Source organism: Rhinatrema bivittatum, chromosome 1 (genome assembly GCF_901001135.1).
Source record: "Rhinatrema bivittatum chromosome 1, aRhiBiv1.1, whole genome shotgun sequence".
Lineage (NCBI taxonomy): Eukaryota > Metazoa > Chordata > Amphibia > Gymnophiona > Rhinatrematidae > Rhinatrema > Rhinatrema bivittatum.
Window position 1 is genome coordinate 683,654,425 of NC_042615.1, and position 24,840 is coordinate 683,679,264.

At 43.7% G+C, this 24,840-nt stretch overlaps 1 protein-coding gene across 2 annotated transcripts in view; it reads left to right on the plus strand.

The window, feature by feature from the left end:
• Nucleotides 1-24,840, plus strand: part of PTCD2 (pentatricopeptide repeat domain 2) — a 91,542-nt gene that overhangs the window by 53,712 nt on the left and 12,990 nt on the right. For both annotated transcript variants that reach the window (XM_029574658.1, XM_029574669.1), the window contains exons 7-9: nucleotides 7,868-7,981; nucleotides 16,984-17,058; nucleotides 19,099-19,212. In XM_029574658.1, coding sequence (XP_029430518.1) covers nucleotides 7,868-7,981; nucleotides 16,984-17,058; nucleotides 19,099-19,212 — 303 coding nt within the window. The remainder of the gene's footprint in view (nucleotides 1-7,867; nucleotides 7,982-16,983; nucleotides 17,059-19,098; nucleotides 19,213-24,840) is intronic.

A 24,840-nucleotide genomic window follows, 5' to 3' on the forward strand; every position in this document is an offset into this window, starting at 1 on the left:
TCAGGCACAGACAAGAGAGGGAGCAATTTTAGATCTAATTCTCAGTGGAGCACAGGATTTGGTGAGAGAGGTAATGGTCGTGGGGCCACTTCACAATAGTGATCATAATATGATCAAATTTGAATTAATGACTAGAAGGGGGACAATAAGTAAATCCACAGCTGTAGCACTAAACTTTCAAAAAGGAAACTTTGATAAAATGAGAAAAATAGTTAAAAAAAAAAAAATCGAAAGGTGCAGCTACAAAGGTAAAAAGAGTGCAACAGGCGTGGACACTGTTAAAAAAAATAAATAAATAAAATACCATCCTAAAAGCACAGTCCATAAGTATTCCTCACATTAAGAAATGTGGAAGGAAGATCAAAGGATTGCCAGCATGGCTAAAAAGTGAGTTGAAAGTGGCTATTTTAGCCAAAAGATCTTCATTCAAAAATTGGAAGAAGGATCCATCAGAAGAAAATAGGATTAAGCATAAGCATTGGCAAGTTAATTGTAAAACACCGATAAGACAGGCTAAGAGAGAATTTGAAAAGAAATTGGTTGTAGAGGGAAAAACTCACAATAAAAATTTTAAATATATCCGAAGCAGAAAGCCTGTGAGGGAGTCAGTTGGACCGTTAAATGATTGAGGGGTTAAAGAGGCACTTAAGGAAGATAAGGCCATCACAGAAAGATTAAACCATTTATTTGCTTCGGTGTTTACTGAAGAGAATGTTGGGGAGATACCAGTTCTGGAGATGGTTTTCAAGAGTGATGATTCAGATAAACTGAACCAAATCACAGTGAACCTGGAAGATTTAGTAGACCAGATTGACAAACTGAAGAGTAGTAAACCACCTGGATCGGATGGCATACACCTCAGGGTTCTGAAAGAATTAAAAAATGAAATTTCAGACCTATTTCAATTAATTTATAACCTATCATTAAAATCATCTGTTGTGCCTAAAAACTGGAAGATGGCCAATGTAACCCCAATATTTAAAAAAATTTCCAGGAGTATCCTGGAAACTAGACAGGTGAGCCTGACTTCAGTGCCAGGAAAAATCGTGGAAACTGTTTTGTGATTTTATTCTATAAAACATTTAGATAGGCATGGTTTAATGGGACACAACCAGCATGGATTTACCCAAGGGAAGTCTTTCCTCGCAAATCTCCTACATTTTTTTTGAAGGGGTGAATAAAACATGTGGACAAAGGTGAACCGGTAGATGTCGTGTATTTGGATTTTCAGAAGGCGTTCGACAAAGTCCCACGTGAGACTTCTAAGAAAACTAAAAAGTCATGGGATAAGAGGTGATGTCCTTTTGTGGATTGCAAGCTGGTTAAAAGAAAGGAAACAGAGAGTAGGATTAAATGGTCTGTTTTTACAGTGGAAAAAGGTAAACAGTGGAGTGCCTTGGGGATCTGTACTTGGACCAGTGCTTTTTAATATATTTATAAATGATCTGGAAAGGGGTAAAAAAGTGAGGTGATCAAATTTACGGATGACACAAAATTATGCAGAGTAGTTAAATCTCAAGCGGATTGTTATAAATTGCAGGAGGTCCTTGCGAAACTGGAATATTGGGCTTCCATATGGCAGATGAAATTTAACGTGGACAAGTGCAAAGATGTGTATATAGGGAAAAATAACCCTTGTGGTAGTTACACAATGTTAGGGTCTATCTTAGGAGTTACCATCCAGGAAAGAGATCTAGGTGTCAATAGTGGATAATACATTGAAACAGTCAGCTCAGTGTACTTAGGCGATCAATAAAGCAAACTGTGTTAGGAATTAAGAAGGGAATGGCAAATCAAATGAGGACTGTCATAACGCCTCTGTATCCTCCATGGTGAAACCGCATCTTGAAAACTGTGTGTAATTCTGGTCACCGCATCTCAGAAAAGATATAATTGCACTGGAGAACGTGCAGAGAAGGGCAACCAAAATGGCAAGGGCATTGGAACAGCAGCCCTATGAGGAAAGGTTAAAGAAGTTAGGGCTGTTCAGTTTGGAGAAGAAACAACTGATGCGGGATATGACAGAAACCTACAAAATCATGAAAGGACTTGAATAAGTTAATGTAAATTGGTTATTTACTCTCTCAGATAATAGAAGAACCAGGGGGCATTCCATGAAGTTAGCAAGTAGCTCATTTAAAACAAATCAAATTCTTTTTCACTCAGCGCAGAGTTAAGCTCTGGAATTCATTACCAGAGGATGTGGTTACAGCAGTTAGTGTAACTGGGTTTAAAAAAGGTTTGGATAAGTTCCTAGAGGAAAAATCCATATGCTGCTATTAATTAATAAGCAATAGTAGCATGAGATTTATTTAATGTTTGGGTACATGTGACTTGGATTGGCCACTATTGGAAACAGGATACTGGGTTTAATGGACCCTTGGTCTTACCCAGTATGGCAATTCTTATGTTCTGAAAAAAAAAATTTTAAAGGGTAGAAGATAGTATGCTCTCTATATAGGAGGCACAACATTTTCTGGAATTTCAACCACTTCCATAAAATATTTCCTCAACATATCCAGAAAGGACACCAGTTTTTACTTTGGAAAGTTTATAAGCCTGATATGTCTCTGACAAGCAACATTTAAGTGTTTCAATCTTATTCTGAAGAAATAAGCAACCCTTAGATAAAGAGCCCTGTAACATTGGTATTTTAGATTCAAAATAAGTAACACATGAAATCTCTTTTTAACAAGTCTATAACGTAGAAAAAATTCCTTTGTTGCTGAACTTCAAATTTCCCCACTTTCATAGGTAAGGTAGCAATTGCCTCCCAAATAACTTCTAATGTAACTGTTAGAGGGTTAGACAAAACAAACCTCGGTGCCACTTCCTGCAACCAGCAGAAGAGGTTATTACCAACAGTTCACACATTTGTCATTTGTATTTATTTTACAATATATGTGACTTACTTTACAGATTAAAAATCGCCCAATGCGATGAACAAGTACATAAAATACAATTCCTAATGCTCCTTTATAACACAAAATCCATGTTACTATAAACAGTGACACAACACAGTCACATAATGATATCAAAATCTGGGAGCAACTTAGTACCATTACCTTCCAACATAAGCCATGTTTTCTGTTTTGGGTTTTTTTTTAAAACACAGAATTACAATAAATCCCCTTCTTCCCTCAAACCTGGACCAACTGTTGAAAATGATCTGTTATATAGATGGACATGACTAAAACATCTAGCAGATGGCAACTGTAACAGACACATCCCCTTCGATCTCAAGTTTCTTCTTGCCTCATACCAGCATAAACTGCCTTTCAAGAATGGAGAATGACAACTTAAAACCAGATTTTTAAATTTCCAACGATTTACCATTGATAACCAGTGCAACTGTTGCAAAAGCAGTTTAACAGATGATCTCAGAGAGCCACCCAACACAATGCGAGCAGCTGTATTTTCTGCCTCAATGAGACCTTCAACTGCTCCCCACACGGTAGGCTCAGCCTTTTCTCCTGCATCAATCAAGCCCTCCTCCTACCTGTCTGGGAGCCTACCGACATCATCCCAGACTAGATTATGTCATCGTCCGCCTGTGTCGAGAGAGCAGCTGACGCCTTTCTCGCCGCTCTTCGCAATTCTGGTGGTATGGAGGAGTCGCGCTGCTCCGGGGGTCAAAGATGCCCTCAGCATCTGGAGAACCCCAACAGTAATTCCATCGGACACCTGGAAGACAAGGCTGCAGCGAGAAACTTAGAAAGCTCAAACTCCAACTAAGACAAAATGAGGCTAAATGGCGCAAAAACCCAGGAACCAACACTCTTTCAATCTACAAATCATCTCTGCATCAATACAAATCAAGCACCTTAAGATCCAAGAGGGACTACTACGCCTCAAAGATACACGACCTTGTTTTCGATGCCAAAGCCCTCTTCAGCTGTGTAGCCAACCTCACACAATTAAACCAACCAGAGATTGCACATGACCAAGCTCAATCGAAAGCGGAAGAATTAGCTCTATTCTTCAGCAACAAAATCAATACTCTTCTATCGCAGCTCCCCACGAACCCCACTGTTCCACTAACCACTCCTCAACCCTCAATCAACTACACTCGGCTAGAAGAACTTGACACAACTTCATCCATTGAGATCCAAGGAATTCTAAGGAAAATGAAACCTTCCTCTCATCCTTCGGATTACATCCCAGCCAAACTACTACTATCAATTCCAGAATCTATCTCTAAAACTCTGGCAGATATCATAAATTGCTCCCTTACACAAGGATTATACCCTGACAACCTCAAACTTGCCTCACTCAAACCCCTTCTCAAAAAACCAAATCTCGACCCAAACGATCCTAACAACTTTAGACCGATAGCTAACCTCCCATTCATAGCCAAGATAATGGAAAAATTGGTAAACTCACGACTCTCAAACTACATTGAAGACAATAACCTTCTATTTCCATCACAATACGGATTCCGTAAAACCTTAAGCACGGAAGCCCTCCTCATCTCTATGACTGACCACATCATCCTAGGCTTAGACAAAGGACAAGCCTTCCTTCTGATACTACTCGACCTCTCCTCTGCATTTGATACGGTCAATCACTCCCTTCTCATCAACCAACTAACAGCCATAGGTATCTCAGGCACTGCCCTATCATGGTTCAGAACCTTCCTCAGCAACAGAGGATATAAGGTTAAGATTCATAATAAAGAATCCTTCCTTCACCCTGCGTCAGTAGGAGTTCCTCAGGGCTCTTCCCTGTCTCCTACCTTGTTTAACATTTATCTGTTACCCTTATGTAAACTTCTCACCGACCTCAATCTCAAACACTTCCTCTACGCTGACGATATTCAGGTCCTGATCCCCATCGAAGAGTCGCTCGCAAAAACACTGTCTCACTGGGAAACCTGCCTCCAAAATATCAAACAGCTTCTCACAAGTCTCAACTTGATACTAAATTCATCAAAAACGGAACTTCTACTCATCACACCAGAAAACAGCTCCCTCACACACACTCATCCTTCCGTACCAAATACTACACAAGTGAGAGACCTAGGAGTTCTAATTGACAATCACCTAAACCTGAAAGCGAACATCAACAAAACCACCAGAGACTGCTTTTATAAGCTCCAAGTGCTGAAAAGAATACGACCTCTCTTCCACACACATGACTTTAGAACAATTCTACAATCAATCATTTTCGCAAAGCTGGACTATTGCAACACCATCATGCTTGGTCTCCCTTCATCACACACCAAACCATTGCAAATGGTCCAAAATGCCTCCGCCCGTATACTCACTAACACCAGGAGAAGAGAACACATAACCCCTATCCTGATGGACCTCCATTGGCTGCCCATCCACTTCAGAATAATCTACAAGGCCATTCTCACCATTTTCAAAAACATCCATCAATTAGCTCCAATCGATCTCCATATCCCCCTCCGATTACACCATTCAACAAGACCGACAAGAGATGCTTACAAAGGATCACTTCAAGTACCTCCAGCCAAAACTACCAGACACATCATGCTTAGAGATCGGGCATTCTCCACAGCCGGTCCAACTTTATGGAACTCCATTCCCCCGGATCTTAGAATGGAACCCAGCATCTCAACATTCAAGAAAAGACTCAAGACGTGGCTGTTCACGCAGGCCTTTCCTAACTCCAACATTATGTAACTCCTCATCAATCAACACGCTCCGTTAGTAATAGCGTTAATAGCCACCTCTTACAATGTTATTTATACATATATATAATTATCTGATCTTCTTTTTCCTTCTCACTCCAAGTTATTGATTTCCTTGTTATATGTAACTGCTTTTCTGCACTATTGTTCAAATTGTAAAGTTTGTTATAATTGCACCCCTGTTTCTTGTGAACCAGCATGATGGGACTACCGTCTTGAATGTTGGTATATAAAAAAAACTTAAATAAATAAATAAATAAAATAAAACATTGCATAGCAATGATACTGGCGGCATTATGCTCCTTAAGAACATAAGAAATTGCCATGCTGGGTCAGACCAAGAGTCCATCAAGCCCAGCATCCTGTATCCAACAGAGGCCAAAACCAGGCCACAAGAACCTGGCAATTATCCAAACACTAAGAAGATCCCATGCTACTGATGCAATTAATAGTAGTGGCTATTCCCTAAGTAAACTTGATTAATAGCCGTTAATAGACTCCTCCTCCATCCCCTTGCAGGGAATAAGGCTCTATGTTAATGTTCGAACTTGGTATCTGGGAAGAATGTGGATATATCTGTAACAGATGGGAAGCCGGACATTGACTTTGGTGCCAGAGAAGGTGTGATTACCTTGCAGGAACAGATATTGGCATCTTCCCACACCAGTGGAATTGAACAGCTTGATGGGTTTATTTACAGAAGCCTTCACTGCTTTCCTTGGAATCTAAATTGAGGGACTTGGTAGAGTTGTTAGTTGACAAATAGCAGTGGTGGTTGGAAAAAATCTTAATATGGAGCAGGATATGAAGCAGAACATTAAAGAACCTGAGAATTGTAAAGAGGAAACGGTACAGCGTCTTATTGGTTCTTACTAGAAAAATTGATCAAATAGCAGTTCAGCAGTCTTTAATGAAATATACTTTATAAATTAGAAAATACTAAACATTTTTTTAGAAGGCAAAATTTGTGTTTTATCTATTTTCCCAATTTGTTCAAAATAGCTAAAGAAATACATTATAGATATTTGATAGAAGTTCTTAAAGTTACAACTCAATCTCTTCCACCAATTGCACGGGTCCACTATGTGCGATTATGAATAGGAAAGGAGTCTGAATGTGAGGAGGAGGATTTAATCTCGCCGGAGGAAAGTTTGGATGTAACTACTTTCCTAGAGACCTCCATTGCTGCAGTGGCTAAACCTGCAACTCTTATAGTCTCCTTTTTTCGACCCTGATAGAGACCAGAATATAAAGCTTTTCTTTACACACTTGGGTGAAAAAGTTTGTAGTGTAATATTACAGTATTTCCTGACATTTCTAAGCTAATGCAGAAGAGACGTAAGCAATTTCTTTTAATGAAACAGAGTTATACAAATAGCTCAATATTTTCCTCAAATTTCCTTGTACGTGTCTTATTAATATAAGGATGCTTCATATGTACTTTCTAAATGATAAAATTGTACAACAGGGTTGAACCCTTTTGAGTTTAGCAATTATGTCAGTGGTCATTGCAGCTTTTCTATCTTGGGAGAAACATCCCTTTCTTTTGCCCCAGTAATGAAATGTACCGTGATGTTTTGCACAAATTGAAGCACTCACAATAAAATCCCAGGTAAACCTAAATAAAAATGCAGTACAGTAATCTAGTTTACTTATTACCAATACTTGTATTACAAGACCTAAAGTCCACAGGAGAGAGAGAGAATACTTTAAACATTACAACATTTTTAATTTAAAAAATGTAGACTTAGCAACCATCTTGATCTGATTTTTTTTTTTCATTGCCAAGATGGAGTCGAACTAAACTCCCAAGCTCTTAACATTCACAGCTATTGGAATTTGAACATCCTGAAGGGTTAAAGACAAACTTTGTGGCAAAAGCTCCTTAGCAATCCACAAAACAAGTGTTTTACGGATATTCAGCTGTTAATAGTAGATTTTTGACACCTGTTCTTTTGTTTCTCTGCGAGTGTCATAAGGATCTATGCGCTTCTCAGCCATTTGACTAAGATCCAAGTCCAGGGTCTAACCTATGAGCTAAGGTCGGTCTCTTCTTGGCCTTTTGGCTAAAATTGAATGCTGTTGAATATGGGGGGTTAATACCTTGGCACTCAGCCAAATTAGGGACACAATGATGTTACAACTATTATGAAAGCAGGAGGATCAAAATACTTTAAAAACTCCTAACTTCTTTTTTTCTTTTCTTTATAGGATAGTGCAGAGTCCTGCAAAATCTGTTCTCTGTTACTGGAAGAAACAGAACTAAAAGGAGATTATGTTCCCAGACAGGCATATTGCTTTGCTGTGGCATTTGCTCTGAAGCAGGTATCTGTTTTTCTCTTTTCCTTTCAGTTGTGGAGCATGCTCGTATTACTCTAAGGCCTGATAAAACAAAGGTCATGTCCCAAAGGCATGCAATGAAATTCTGCCATTGATCAGTCAGCCAGATAGAAAACAGAAATGTCACTTTTTTGGGGGCTAAACATATTTTTTAAATTACCTTGTTGGGGTTCTTCCCTCTTTATCAGTCTTCCATCCCATTTGGCATGCCAAGGGGACACTGGAGTCCTCGCTGATCTTGAATGCTGGAGGGACGTCTCCATCGAGACTACTTTGGCATCATTTTATTGCAGTCAAGGATTGCCGCAGTAGAAGCAGAAGGCACGTCCCCTTTCTCCTAATCCTAGGTAACCCCCATCAAATGAACTCTAACATGAGCCCCCTGCCACAGTAGTACCGGTCCATCTTGTTGAGTTTATCCCAGGACAAGCAGAATGCTAGTCCTCACATATGGGTGACGTCACTGGACAGAGCCCTGTCACGGAAAACTGTGTCAGTTTCTAGAAACGTTTGACTGGCACACTGAGCCCACTGAGCATGCCCAGCATGCCATGATCCCTCGAGTCACAGGGTCTCCTTTCAGTCTTCGTTTTTTCCACGCTGCAGTTAGCATCGCGGTGAAGGAGCCCTGTGTGAGTTCTCACACAAAATACTTAGAGGAAAAAAGTTTAAAATTTCTCTTTTCATCCCCTTCATAGGGGTCTCCCTGTCTTCACCGGCTGGTGAGTACTTGGGTTTTTCCAGTCGATTCTGGTTAAACAAAATTTTTCTGTCAGAAGGCCGTCAACGGCTGTCCGGCCTTCATAATGGCAACGGGTTTTAAAAAGTGCCCGAACTGCCCTCGCACTGTGTCCATCACCGACCCGCATGTCGAGTGTGTGCCTTGCTTGGATGAATCCCACAACGTATCCACCTGTCCACAATGCGCCAAAATGATGACCAAGGGCAGGCGAGCCCGTCAGGAGAAGATGGAACATCTTTTCCATATTCAAATAATAACATCGACTCAGTCGTCTCCGGCTGGAGCGGCTAAAAAGTTAGTAGTTCGAAAGCGTCGCCCTGATCGCTCCAGTGACCGCTTATCACAGACTCTATCCCGGTCATCAGTAAAATCTACATTGGTGCTTGAGAAGAAGAGCACCGAGCAACGGGAAAAGCATCACCATCGTCGACTGACGTCGACACCCGATGTCGCATCGATTCCGGGAACCCCATTGATGCCAAAGGAATCATCACCGAAAAGAGCTCAAGTGGAACAGCCATCGATGCCCTCGATTCCTCTCACTCCAAGGCTTTCCCCACCGGTAACTGTGCCGGGTACCAAGCCACCACAGGGACCTGTGGAAGTGCCGGTTACGCCTTCTCTGCCACCCCCTGTAGCTGCTCTGACCTCACCAGCTATACGGGAGGAACTGGATGGATTTATCCGCCAGGCAGTTAAAGACGCTCTTCGAGACCTTCAACCATCAGTGCCATCCGAGCCGATTCCCATGCCGATGCCGGCACCATGGCCTATGCTGCCGTCAATGCTAACTCCGGACCTTTCTCTCTTCGCACCAGTTCTTGGAAACTCGATACCCTCATCGGTGCTCTACCGGTACAACCACCGGCGCCGCAAATACAGATCCCCGTGAGTGAAAACGATGCTCCGGGGTTTCTCCCATGCTTGAACTCATTCCAGGGCCATCTGGGATTTCTCGGCCGAGAATTCCGGTGACACCATCAATGCCTTTTTCTCCCCCATCGATGCCACCGCAAAAACAATCGATGGTTACTGAGGTTGCCATTGCTCTAACGGAGTGTGCTTTTACTCGTCCCTGGAGAGAGAGGCCTGCTTTTTCAAAGCGGCAGAAGTCTATACAATCTGCTAGCCAGTTGGAGAGAGTTTGTTTGCCCACTGCTTTACCCGGTTTGTTTTTATCAAAAGAAAAAGAGCTGGGTGGATTTCCTATGGACTGCAGTGCGGTCCAGGTAATATGCAAGTGCATGCTTACAATCTAAGGTGTGCACAACCGTCTCACCTTGGGGAGAGTGAGTTCTTCGGGAAGAACGTGGGCAAGACTATGGACTGATTCAAGTGGAATTCCGTAACTACCTTGGGAAGGAATTTAGGGTGAGTACGGAGTACCACTCTGTCATGTAAGAACCTTGTATAGGGTGAGTACGTGACAAGTGCTTGTAACTCATAACCCTTCTAGCAGATGAAATAGCTACTAAGAAGAGTACCTTCCATGTAAGAAATTTAATATCGCAGGAATCCATGGGTTCAAAAGGAGAACACATGAGTCTTTTTAGTACTACATTAAGGTCCCATTCTGTGACTGGTGGCCGTAATGGTGGTTTAAGGTTAATTAAACATCTCATAAAATCTACTTACAAGGAGTTGCGCTGATATCAGTGCACCCCTATTGTGTGATGGTAAGCTGAGATAGCACTTAAATATACCCTTACTGACGTGGTCTGGAGACCAGAGTCTGAAAGGTGCCAGAGCTAGTCAAATAAAGTGGTTCGCTGGGCTGCCGCCTGTTCACCATGGCTGATGCCCCCTTTATGCCAGAGGGTCCATCAGTGCCTTTAGGGCCCAGGCCTGGCGCCCTTCCCGGTCCCTGCCCTTGGTATCTGGACCCTAGTGAGGAGGAGGACCCCTATGATCCATGGGGTGATGACTCCTTGGATGAATTTTCCGAGTTCTCCGATGACCCCCTCTTGGAGCCTTCCCCTCCGGAGGAGCAGCATTGATCTCCGCCCAAAGACCTATCATTCGCCAGCTTTGTAAGGGCCATGGCTGAGGCCATCCCCTTCCAGCTCCTGTCGAAGGAGGATACCCATCATAAGATGCTGGAAGTCCTCCAGTTCGACGCCCCAAAAGAGATCATGGTGGTGCTGGTCCACGAGATCTTTAAGGAGCTCCTCCTCCGTATATAGGAACACCCAGTGTCTGTTGCCCCAGTGAACAGGAAAGCTGATGCGACTTATCTGGTTCAACAGGCCATAGGATTTGAAAGGTGGCACTTACCCATCAGTCTGTAGGGGTGGAGTCCACACTTAGAAAGGCCAAATGCTCCCGGAAACACGCTTCTGCTCCTCCGGGGCGCGAACACAGGGAGCTCGATGGCATAGGGAGGAAAATGTTCCAGGGGGCTATGCTGTTGGCCAGTATTGCGGCCTACCAACTGTACATGACCCAGTACGACCGCAACTTATGGAAACAGGTCCAAGAGTTTGCAGAGGGCTTTTCCCAGCAACAGCAGGAGTCCTTGCCACGCTGGGACTTGAGGCGGATAGACATGAGGACAGGTCTACTTTTGATGTCTTTGAAACCGCAGCCTGCCTAGCTGCCAGGGACATCAGCGCCAGATGGCTGGCTTGGCTCCGGGCCTCTGATCTCCGACTGGAGGTTCAGGACAGGCTTGAGGACCTCCCCTGTACAGGAAAGAACCTGTTTGGGGACAAGGTGAAAGCGGTCATAGCGCAGCTGAAGGATCAGCATGATACTCTTCAGCAATTTTCCGCCAGCCCTCTGAAGACCCTTCAACCACCAGGAAGTACTCCAGGCTGGGCTCTCGCAAGCACTTCTATCGGCCAAAGTAGTACTTCCCTCCAGCTGGCCGTACTCACCCGCCTCGGTCCAGCCCTAGAAGCCGGGGCCAGCAGCAGCGAGTCCCAACCAGCTCCCCAGCAGGCCCCATCCGCTGGTTTTTGACTGGCAGCGAGGGGGGTGTTAGCCAGACGCCTGTCCTCCTGGTGGTCAATCCCCCTGTCAGTGGCAGGCTCCTTTGCTTCGCCCACCATTGGGAAGTGATCACTTCAGAACATTGGGTCCTCTCCATTATCCACTAGGGCTACCACCTGAACTTCAGCAGGCTCCCAGAGACCACCCCCCATGTCTATAGATTGGTACGACCGTCCAGTAGGTCATCCTTCAATCAGAACTTTCCACCCTTCTATGGCTGACACGGTAGAACTGGTTCCCCGCAAGCATTGAGGTCACGGCTTCTACTCAAGGTACTTCCTCATTCCGAAGAGGATTGGTGGTTTACGCCTCATTCTCGACCTTAGGGCATTAAACCAATTTCTCATAAGAGAAAAATTCAAGATGGTCTCTCTGGGAACGCTGATCCCGCTCTTCCGAAGAGGAGACTGGCTCTGCTCCCTCAACTTAAAGGAGGCTTATGCCCATATTGCAATTGTCCCAACCACAGGAAGTCCCTCCGCTTCCTGGTGGGGACAGCACATTTTCAGTACAAAGTGCTGCCCTTTGGGCTGGCTTCAGTCCCACGTGTCTTCACGAAATGCTTGGCGGTGGTGGCTGCCTACCTCAGGTGTTGCTCGGTCCACGTCTTTCCGTACCTGGATAACTGGCTGATCCGGAGCGATTCACACTCCGGGGCCCTGAATGCTTTGGCCTTGATAGTTCAGACCTTACAGACCTTGGAATTCATTATCAACTTCCCCAAGTCACATCTCAATCCGTCTCCACGGCTGGACTTATCATCGCCAGGTTGAATACGGCACAAGCAAAAGCTTTTCTACCCAGGGATCAAGTGGTCACCCTCTCCTCGCTGGCTACCCTCGTTCGCAACAGAAAGAGAGTGCCGACCCATCTGCTACTCATCCTGCTGGGCCACATGGAAGCCATGGTCCATGTGACCCCCTTGGCCCGCCTTCGCATGAGAGACCCACAGTGAGCCTTGCGGCTCCAGTGGTGGCAGGCATCCCAGAACCTGGAGGCGCCGGTGACGGTCACAGAAGCTCTTTGTCTTTCCCTGGCCTGATGGGAGGCCCTGTCCAGTCTGGAAATCGGATTCCCATTCCAGCTCGTGCCACCTCAGATAACTCTCACCACTGATGCCTCGCTCAAGGGTGGGGGGCCTACACAGATGGGCTGCATACCCAGGGCCTTTGGACTGCTGCCGAGTCCCACTGCCAGATAAACTTCATGTGGGCGATCCGGTATGCCTTATGGGCCTATCAGGACTGGCTGTCCTCCAAAGTCATCATCAGAAAGGGCAACCAGGTGGCGATATGGTACATCAACAAACAGGGTGGCACAGGCTCCTTCCCCCTCTGCCAGGAAGCGTTACAGGTCTGGGATTGGGCCCTCTCCAAGGGGATGTATCTACAGGCCACCTACCTGCAGGCCACCTGAACATGCTGGCGGACTGCCTCAGCAAGTCCTTCCAGCCATACGTGATCCCTGAACCTGGCAGTGGCAGCCGACCTATTCCATCACTGGGGCATGCTGGATATGAACTTGTTAGCCTCTCCCTACAATCACAAAGTTAACATGTTCTGCTCCCTGATTCCGGGGAATGTCCATCCTGCCTGTGACGCTTTCTCCCTTCACTGGGGACAAGGTCTCATGTACGCGTACCCCCCTATTCCGCTTCTCTCGAGACTCTGACGAAGCTGCAAGAGGATGGGGGGACCATGATCCTGGTGGCACCCTCCTGGCCAAGGCAGGTGTACTTCTCTGCTCCAGGACCTGTCCATGAGAGCGCACCCGTTCTGCTGGGGACGGCTCCCGACCTCCTTTCGCAGAGCCAGGACACCCTGCGTCACCCGAAACTCCGGTCCCTGGTCCCCATGGCGTGGATGTTGAGCGCATGATCCTTCAGCCCTTACAACTCTCAGATGATGTTTCCAGGGTCTTAATTGAATCCCAGAAACCTTCCACTCTGAGATCTTACAGCTCGGAGTGGAACTGTTTCTCCACATGGTGCGGTGGCCACAGAATGGACCCCTTCTCCTGTCTGCTCCCCCGCCTGCTGGATTATGTGTGGCACTTGTCTGAGTCTGGCCTCCAGACCAGCTCAGTCCGAGTACACCTCAGTGCCCACCACCAAGGGGTTGCTGGGGTGCCCATTTCAGTCCAGCCACTGGTCAGGCGTTTCATGCGGGGCCTGGTTCAACTGAAGCCCCCACTTTGCCTACCGGCAAGCCCGTGGGATCTCAACGTTGTCCTGGTGAGGCTCATGCAGCATCTATTTGAGCCTCTCAAATCCTGTGACCTGAAGCTCCTCACCTTGAAAGTTTTATGTTCCTGGTGGTGATCACTTCCACTCTCAGAGTCAGCAAGATCCAGGCCCTGGTTACGTACCCTCCCTATACGAAATTCCTTTATGATCATGTAGTGCTGCGCATGCTTCCAAAATTTCTACCGAAAGTAGTGACTGTTTTCCACATCAACCAGTCAATCATTCTTCCCATGGCTTCATTCTCGCCCAGGGGAATGTGCTCTTCACACCCTGGACTGCAAGCGGGCGCTCGCTTTCTACTTGGACCATACAATGAGTCATAGACAGTCTACCCAGCTCTTTGTGTCTTTTGACACCAATAGGCTGGGAACAGCGGTAGGGAAGCAGACCCTATCCAACTGGCTAGCGGATTGCATTGCCTTCTGCTACGAACAGGCAGGCCTCCAGCTGGCTGGCAGGGTGAAGGCTTACTCTGTGCAGGCTTTGACGGCGTCAGTGGCCCATCTGCATGCAGACCCTGTCGCCGAAATCTGCAGGGCCACGACCTGGAGTTCTCTCCACTCATTTGTGGTTCACTACTGCCTCAACAGGGATAGTCGCCAGGACAGTATCTATTCCAGTCTTGATCCCAACTGTGTTCGTCGTGCTATTTGTGGGGCCAGACTATCCCTGTTTCCCACAGCGCCGCAGTTGTGTTGTGCTCGTTGGCACCTTGTTCGGCAACTGTGGGGCCCTCGGATCACGGGGGGCAGTCTGGAGCTCTATAATCACCCACGTGAGGGCTACCATCCTGCTTGTCCTAGGAGCAAGCTCAGTTTCTTACCTGTAACAGGTGTTCTAGGACAGCAGGATGTTAGTCCTCAGGAATACCACCCGCCTCCCTACTATGTTGGGTTCACCTTCGGTTTTGTTATGTTATTTTTCTCGCTCATATTTTTGCTATGTTACGAGACTGAAGGGAGACCTCGCATGGACATGTGGTTAACAACAGGCTGGGCATGCTCAGTTTGCCAGTCAAAGTTTCCATGCCGGGCTTCATCTGATGATGTTACCCATATACAAGGATTAACATCCTGCTGTCCTAGGAGAACACCAGTTACAAGTAAGCCACTGCGCTTTCCCATTCTTTCCTCCATCCCAAAGCCCCTAGACTCCCCACACCACATCGTCCTTCCATTAGTGGGTTTTCCATGGGCAGGAGCAATCCCAGTTGGTACAAAAATGACTTGGGGCCTTGCCATTATGCTTTGTTAGATTCTGCCGTACAACATAATGCCACTGGCCTCTGTTCAGTCAATGGCCATCTTGAAAACCAGGACAGGTGGGGCAGGAGTGATTGGGAATTGCTGTTGCCCATGGAAGACTCGCTGATGGGGAGCATAAGAAATGCCATACTGTCAGACAACAGGATCCATCAGGACCAGCATTCTATTTCCAACAGTGGCCAGTCCTTGGTCACAAGTGCCTGGCAGATCACAGTGAATAGGCCCAGTCCTTCTTGCTGTGCTAACAAGGGATATGAGTGGCTTTCCCAAGTCTGTCTGGTTAATAGAGGCTTATGGCTTTTTTCCTCCAGGGACTTATTTAAACCTTTTTAAAACCCAGCTACTCTTAACTGTTTTCACCATATCCTCTGGCAACAAATTCCATTGTTTAATTGTGCGCTGAGTGAAAAAATACTTTCTCTGATTTGTTTTAAAAGTGCTAGCCATTAGCTTCATGGAGTGCCCCCCCCCCCCCCCCAGATCTAGAAGTGTTGGAAAGGGTAAATAACAGTTCCCTATTTATCCATTCCCCCCATCCATCCCCTCAGCCGTCTCTTCTCCAAGCTGAAGAGTCCTAACCTCTTTAGCCTTTCATCATAGGGGAGCAGTTCCATCCCCTTCATCATTTTGGTCGCCCTTCTCTGTACCTTTTCTAATTCTATGTCTTTTTTGAGATGCGGTGACCAGAACTGCACACAATACTCAAGGTGTAGCCACACCATGGATCAGTACAGACACAATATGATATCTTCTGTTTTATTTTATTTTCCATTCTTTTTTTTTTTTTTATAACACCTAACGAGATGTGACTTGGTGAGAGTTGTCTTTTTTTCTTGGAAGCAGTTTGTGTTTTATTTTTGTTTTGTTTTTTGCCAATACGTCCATTTCATTTAAAAAAAATTTATTTTTTCCTTTTGTTGTGAATGGAAATTAAACAGGAAATTTCATTAAAATTTTCCTTTTACTTTCAAACAAATGCGCATTCCTGCTCTTTTTTTTTTTTTTTCTGATGATCTCCAGCACACAACAATGCACTGCAGGAGGTCTGTACCAGTGTACAAACTGCCATCATTTGCTTTCTGTTGTCTTTCACATGTGTCACCGTTTATGCATTGAAGGTGTGTGATTCAGGCACTACTTACTTGGTTACGCAGACTTGTCCTGACATTTCAGCAGCTGTTTTGTGCACTAGTGCAAAACGTCAGGTCTGCTTTTCTTTGGTTGCCTAAAACTACGACTGCTGCTGCTTAACCTTGTGCTTTGCAGCTTTCTCGGACCATCCATCCTTTAAATTATTGGCTGAAACATGAATAGCCATCTCTGTGATTGAAAATGTCAGGCTCTCTAATTTGATTTCCTGTCATCTAACATAAAAAATAGATTTTGACAGTTGCATTGATAACTGTCTTTTTATCAGCTAAATTCTAAGCTTTGACTCCTTACACTGCAAATGTAAGGAGACAAAAGTTAAAAGCAGCCACATACCCTATTGTCTACTAGTGCCTTTCATCGTGCACTTGAATATTTATATTGAGCATGCTGAAGGATTTTTTACTTCACAACTGATTTTCTGTCTTGTTTATAATAATGTAAAAATGGAATGCAAAAGCCCATTAGCTCTGTTTTGTGCTTTTACTGGTGCTAGTAATAATGGTGTGCGTTATAATTGTGTGCTACAGCAGTTAGCTTTGAACTGGAAGATTTGCTATATATTTAATTTGGGTTATTTTTCTCTTCTTTAAAGAATGACGTCCAGAAAGCTAGGTCAATATATTCTAAGATGACGAACACGGAGAGCAGAGTATGCCATAATCTGGATGTAAGTCAGTGCCACTTGGTTTATAGGTTGGTGATGTCATTTTGAGGTTAATCTTCAACGGGACTTCTGCAAATAGTATTTTACGCACAGAAAAGGTCTTTTACAAAACTGCATACCCAATATGCGAGTAAACTTGAGCGCACACACACACACGTCCTACATGTTTGTAGGTTTTCCCAGACTGGATGGAAACATCCCTAGGGGTGGAGTTGTGCACTTACACGCATACTTCTGAAAAAGTCAAACATGCATAAATTTTCCTGAAAATTATATGCGCACTAAAACTGTAACTTTTAAACAGGCGAGTGGGCATATATTCGTCAGCCTGGGTCCAGGGACATGGCCATTTTATAGCATGCATGCATATATGCGCACATGCTGTAAAATAACCTGACCGAGTGGACTTTTAAGTAGGTGCATGCCTATGTGCACAAATGCTGCTTCTACAGTGAAAGTGGGGAGATTTTAAAAGATGCGCCCCAGGACCCTGGCACGCGCCTGTGCACGTATTTACATGCAGGTTTCAATGTAAAATCCAGGCATGCCCATGCCCCGCCCCTTTCTGGAACTTTCGTTTGTGCGTGTAGCAGTGCGAATGCTGGCAGCTTTTAAAATCTTCTCGGTACGCACCGGTCCGACATGTGCACGTGTTACCAGGTTTTGGCGTGCAACAGGGTTTTAAAATTCACCTTTTAAATGACAGGCGTAAGTGTCTGAGGAGAGTTGCACTTGAGTGACATATACAATACATATTTAGATAACTATTTTTAATAATTTTCAAAGTTTGACTTATGCGCATGTCTGCTTTGAAAATTTATATTATACATATGCGCCACATAATTTAGGCACATTGTTTTTAAAAAAAAAAAACTAATAAAGCCTTTATCCATGAATTATTGTTACAAGCAGCTAAATAAAAAAGCAAAGCAAACTTTTTGAAAACATGGCACCTCACTAACCAGACTGGCTTAAAAACAGTTGAAGATTTAAAAAATGACCTTGCAGTCTTTTTTTGCACTGAATGTTTAAGTGTCATAGTTGAAATGAAATTGAAACTAGTGCATGCTGTGATCAGGCATTATTAAAAGTGGCCTCATACCTGCTGGGTATTGAAAGATTGAGCTGTCTGACTTATTTGACTGTATAATTCTGTTTATTTTTTCAGACTGTTAAGCTTGTTTATTGAGTGCGCCTGTTTTGTTTTTGTTTTGTGGTGGGGGGGGATCGGGTGGAGCTGGGTATGTGCATATGTTTTATTGAATACACAATTTTTTCTATAGTTTCTGTTTAGTGAACCCGACAAACTTGTTTGCAGAGATACTGCTACCTGCTGACAACATATTTTATCTAACAACACAACAAAAACCTAATTATGGCATCTTGGATACATGCTGATAAAGAGACATTCTTACAAAGCCAGGGTTATTGTGCACACTCATTCAGATATTTATAATCATCTGTCCCAATTGAATTGTACAACAACTTTTTTTATGCTGGACCAAAATGAACTGTTGTTATATTTAAAAAATGAACAAATCCAAACCTCAAATACCTCCCAAAAAGAGACAGTCCAAGCTGTTTGCAGCAGAACACGGAACATCGCACTGCATCAGGGAGGAAGGGTCCAAACTAATCCATTAGGATCCATTGGTAAGAGGCAGATCCATTGGTAAGAGGCAGATCCAGAGCATGTGGAGGTTTCCTCTGTGGTCCGTCTTCCTACTGAAGGCAGCGTGGACTGTATCATTTGGTTATAATATATGAGCTTTGGATTCCACTGTACCCTGTGTTCAACTTTTGTTTTGTGTCAGGTGAAGCCTGGTTCTTTATTAATTCTTATTGATCTACAGGTTTCAGATTTCTTAAATTTTTCTGTTATAAAAAAAAAAGCTACATTGCACCAAATATGTACCTTTAGGAAGGAATTATCCTTCCAGTTAGTGAAGATATGTTTTAAAACTAAAGATAATAAAATATATATCAATTTCTTATTGTAGGCAGAAATGCCTGCCATAATTACATTGTTTGTTTTTTTGTAAGATTCTTATTCAGGCCCTGTCAGGTACATTGGAAAACATTCTGAATATACTGGAGGCAGCTGTAAAAACTGTTACACCGAAATTTGTGAAAAGACCAGAGTTTTCTGAACAGGTGGTGAGTATATTAAGTGCTAAATACCGGTAGTGCCTTGGTGTAGTTTGGGAGAAGTGAGTAAGCCGAAAAGAAAGGATATACTTTGATTCAAATTTTAATTCACTTCTATTAGAAATGGAAAATATAGTAATTTTGGAAACAGATTTAAAGAGAATCTTACTGTTTCCCCTCTGGTGTCAAAATGCCAGTGGCTGTGTGGCACAGAGGCTTTGAAAATGAAAGCAGTGAGCATTTTCACAGCTGGCAGTGAACTGGTGATGAACATTGGGAAAAAATAATCCTAACTATGTGTTAACAGTGCTGGCTTCTATTTATTTATTTATTATTTAAAAGAACTGGTATTCTGTATCCTCCAATACAATTATTTGGTGTGGATCACAAAATATAAACAAACATTCATAATTAAAAGACAGACAAAAATATTACAAATAAAAACCAGGGATGGTAGCATTTAAACAGGAATGCGGACACACATGCACGCATGCATTGGCCCGCACCCAGGCACAAAGTCATTTTATAACATACGCGCGTATATGTGCGCATGCTATAAAATAGCCTGGACAAGTGTACATAGGCACACAATTTTAAATGGATACGTGCGAGTGCGTCTACCGCGTAAGTGGGGAATCTTTACAAGGATGCGCACCAACGCCATTCTGCATTTTCCCAGTTTGCCAAGTTTAGGGATAGGACTTGCAAATTCCCCTTACATTTGCAGTGTAAGGAATCAAAGCTTAGAATTTAGCTGATAAAAAGACAGTTTAATGGCCTCCCTTCCCCCCTGTTAGCCCCAGCACTTAAAACCCCCGCTGACTTCCCTAAACGTCATCCATAGCAGAAGTAAAGCTACAAGGCAAGGGATCCCGGCGCACACCAGGGCACATAGATATGTGTATATAAATTTTAAGTGTGAATCCTGGAACACCATTGCCTGCGCAGACCACACCCATGCCCCGCCCTTTTCCAAACTTTTTATTTGTGAATGCAGCAGGTCGAGACGCGCGTACACGGGCGGCTTATAAAATCCGCTCGGCGTGCACCTGCCCAACATAGTCACACATCCCTTAATTGATGTGCACTTACAATTCACTTTAAAGGTTCTGCATTAGGATGAAAAGGATGCTGGGGTCATTGTGGATAATACCCTGAAGTCTTCAGTTCGGTGTGCAGTGGCAAGCAGAAAGACAAATAGAATGTTAGGGATTATTGGGAAAGGAAGAGAAAAGCTGGGAGAGTGATACTGCCTCTGTATCAGTCCATGGTGCGACTGCACCCTGATTATTGTACACAGCTAGAAAAGGGCCAGAAAAATGATTATGGGGATATATCCACTCCCTTGTGGCTACAGAGGTTTAGGGCTTTTTAGCTTGAAGAAGACACCTTTAGTGGGGATATAGAGGCTTATAAAAATTAGGTATGTATGGAATAAGTTATTTTTACAGTATCAAATAGTACTAGGATTTAAAACAAATTTAAGAATGTATTTTTCAAACAACACACAAGCTGTGGAACTTGTTTCTAGAAAATGGGGTTGAATCTAGTAATATAACTGAGTTTTAGAAAGGTTTGGATGGACTTCCAGTTATGCTCTGAGGCAGGTAGTGGCTGAGCTCCCGTTAGACCCAAGGTGATTTCCATTATTGTGACCAAAGCTGGTGCCACAACTGTCACATAGGTAGAGAGCTAAAGAAACGGATGAGAAAATCTATCCCAAACTTGTGGACTGATCAGGAATCCAAAGCCAAGAAAAAAAATGGCTTAAAAAAATGAGTGTGGAGAACTCAGCCCAAGCAGACAAGGTGGCAACAGAGTAAGAGGTGGGAGCGAGGCAGTAGACACGGCTGGAAACAACGACTATATCAGAAACTTAATGGATGTACTGAAAGTTAAAATTATTGATAAAAGGACTTGCAGCTTGAAATAAGTGTTGATATGATTGCACAGTTGGTAGATGCTGTTTAGGATGACTGACTGGCATGGAGGAGGTTAGAAAAATCGCTCACATCAGCCAGACAAACATTTGATAAGCTGGAAAGGAATTATAAGGCGGTGGTGGTGGTGGTGAAGTCGATAATTTTTGAAAATCAGTCCTGCTGTAACAACCTCAGAGCGCTCGGCATCCCAGAGAAGTTGGAGGGGACTAACTTGGTACAGTTTTCTTCAATATGGCTGTTTGAAGCATTTGAGATCCAGTGTAAAGAAGGCCTAAAGAAAACTGACCATGCACAGCAGGTGCCGGCTGAGGCCCCCCCCCCCCCCTATAAAAGAGGGTTACCCCCTGTCAGCCGTTGTCCGGCTCATAGACTCCACTGCTCTTTTTCCCCGGACTGGTTACCTGGCTAAGAACACTCCCAGGCACGTCAAAAGTCCAAAGGCATTCAATTATAAATTTCTCCATTGGTTCCCCTGGTGGAACTCAAACCCACGGTGGCTGGCTGGGAGGCAGGTGCCCTCCCTGGTGAGCCACCAGCCCAGCCAGCAGATGCTGAGCTTGGCTTCTGCCCTTGAAGTTCAGTCTTTATATTCTAGTCCTCTGCATCCAAAAAGAATAGTCCCGACAACAAAATTATCCAAAACAGGCCAGCAAGGAATTTAAAGTCCAACACTGCTGGCCTCTCTGCTGCCTCCCTCGTATCTCTGGTCTCTGCCACTTTCCCCAGAGATACCTCCACCCACTTGGCAGTTTTAGCAATGAGTTCTCAGCAAAAAGGAAAAACAAATTCAAACATAAAGGGAAGGTTTTGAATCCACACGCTCACCTTCCTGGGCACCACGGTTGCTGTCCTTCTTTCTTTCTCCTGCCGAGGCAGCTGCCAATAACAAAGTCCTCCCAAATCCACCCTCCTCAGTCCCCAGAGGGAGATCGAAACTGCTCTGGCTGAGGCTTGGTTTTATAGGGTGGAGGCTCCTTCCCTGGTAGCCAGGGATTGGATCCTGAGTCCCCAACCTTTTCCTCCCACATCTGTGTATGTTTCCCTGATGCTACAGGGGGAAGGAATCAGCGTGACTGACTCTGTGTCATCTGGTTTTTCTTCCCCCTTCTCTGGGGTTTTTGGTTCCAGGGAGTTTTTGTTTCTGGGGTTCTGACCTACCTCCCTGGGCTGATCTAGTGACCCCGTCACACCCCCGCACCATGATAAGACCCCAATAAGTGCAAAATATTGGATATAGCATGAAACAGTGAGATTTCCTTCCAGGGAAGCAAGATTGTTTCAAGATTTTGGGGAGAGAACTAGAGAGAAAAAAGCAGGAGTTTCTGGCAGCAAAAAGTTGAAAAGGTTTGATATAAAATATGCTATGCTAAGCTATATCTTGCAAGGTTTCGGGTAGTGGCGAAGGGGAAACCTACAGTCCTGTGCAAGTTATGGCAGAAAACTTCCTGGCAGCTCTGCGGATGATGATTCTACAACCGCAGTGGACTGACTTGTGATCTCTTAAGCAACGTGTGCCCAATGGAGCAGCTAAAATCAGTGGAACTTTAAAAACCAAAACCCAGAAACAGTTCTGAGTTGATGGGGTTATGTTGTTTTTTCGGTTAGTTTTAATTTTTTATTTTTCTAATATGGCTTATTTTCAATGAATTTTTTAAGGGGGGGTGGGGATCTGGTCCCAGCTGGGGCAGGAGCAAGGTACCATTGCAGACATGATGCTGTACAGGCTCCACTGGCTTTCTTTTCACTCCTGTGGCACAGTGAGATTTCATAGAGAAGATTATGCCACATTGACCGGAGTGGTTTCATAATCTGTCCTGGCTTGTACTTCTCTTTCCTGGCCTTGACATTTTCTCTGGCTAAACTTCAAGTTGGTCTCAATTGCCCAGCATGTTTCTTTTTCCTTTCAGTTTTGTGAAAAGAGAATTGTTGGACCTGATGTATTTCTCTCTGTCATGTTGCTAATTTAGTAATGTATTTTCTGTATTTTTTATATTGTTTATTTTTGCTGTTTTGCAAAGGGGAGGGGTTTGGATAAAGGAGGAGGGGCAGGTGGTTGTGGTAAGGTTTGTCCTCTTGGTTTAGAAGTTGTTCCCGCCAGAGAGGTTTCGGGTCCATGGCTGGATTGCCTGTTCTGATCAATCCTGAAGTTTGGAGGCGGAAAGCTGCATTGGGATTGACACTTGAACAATTGTTTGAAAGTTGGGAGTTCTGGTTTTGTTAGCAGGGGAAGGGTAAAGGCATACTAAGTATAAAAATGACTTAGGATGTAAAGGTCTGGTCCATGTAATGGAATTTATTATGTGGAATAATTTCATAGGTATGTTCTCTAGTAGTAATGGTTCTCTGGGAAAATTTATAGACTGTGTTGGGAGTAAATTCAAGAAACATCCTGAATGGGTAGTAATTGAGGGAATTACATGAGGGCTTTGCAGGTGAACTATATATCATTAAATGTTAAAGGGATTTCATCACTGATCAAGAGGAAGTATACTCTACCATTTGCCCAGATAACCAAACTCCAAATTATGTTTTAAGAAACACATCTAACAAAAGTGGAACACAAGAAATTGTGTTGTGATTGGCAGAGCAGATCTGTAATGTTTCACACAATTCCAGAAGAAGAGGTATGTGTATAATGATAAAAAAAGAGTTCACCGTTAATTGTGAAGAGATCTGTTGCAGATCCTGAAGGCAGGTACATTATCTTGAAATGTACGCTTTATTCAATTTTGTTCACTTTGTTAAATGTTTATGGCCCAAATTCAAACCAAAACAAGTTCTATACTGCCCTCAGATCCTGACTGAAATTTACATAGCTAGCGGTATATGGGGTGGAACTGGAATATTTGCCCTGATTCCGTTGTACCTAAATCATTTTCTATCAAAAGGACAGCTATCTTTGGGATGGGGCATTAAAGAACTGACTAAAACATGTAATTTGATTTCTAGAGAGAGCAACATCCTAATTACAGAGACTACACAGTTTACTCCCCTAGACATAGAGAGGTCAATGTTTAAAAGCATTTAGCCAGATAACTCACAAGTTATCCAGCTAAGAATATAATATAAGATTTGCCATACTGGGTCAGACCAAAGTTCCATCAAGCCCAGTATCCTGTTTCCAACAGTGGCCAATCCAGGTCACAAGTACTTGGCAGGATCCCAAAGGATAGTTGGATTCCAAGCTACTTATCTTAGGGATAAGCAGTAGATTTCTGCAACTCCACCTCAATAATGGTTTATGAAACTTTCCTCCAGGAACTTGTCCAAACCTTTTTAAAAAAAATGCAGGTACACTAACAGCTTTCACCACATCCTCTGGCAAGGAATTCCAGAGCTTAATTATGTATTGAGTAAAAAAAATATTTTCTCTTATTAGTTTTAATTGCATCACCTAGTAACTTCCTTGTGTGTCCCCTAGTCTTTGAACATTTTGAAAGAGTAAACAACCAATTAACGTTTACTCATTCCACTCCACTCATTACTTTATAGACCTCTATCACATCTCCCCTCGGCCATCTCTTCTCCAAGCTAAAATGTCCTAACCTCTTTAGCCTTTCCTCGTAGAGGAATTGTTCCATCCCCTTTATCATTTTAGTCACCCTTCTTTGTGCCTTTTCCAATTGATGCCATGTCTGATCCCCTGCCTCTTTCTCAGTAAGGCCTCACTCTTGTGGTGTCTGTTTCTTTTCAC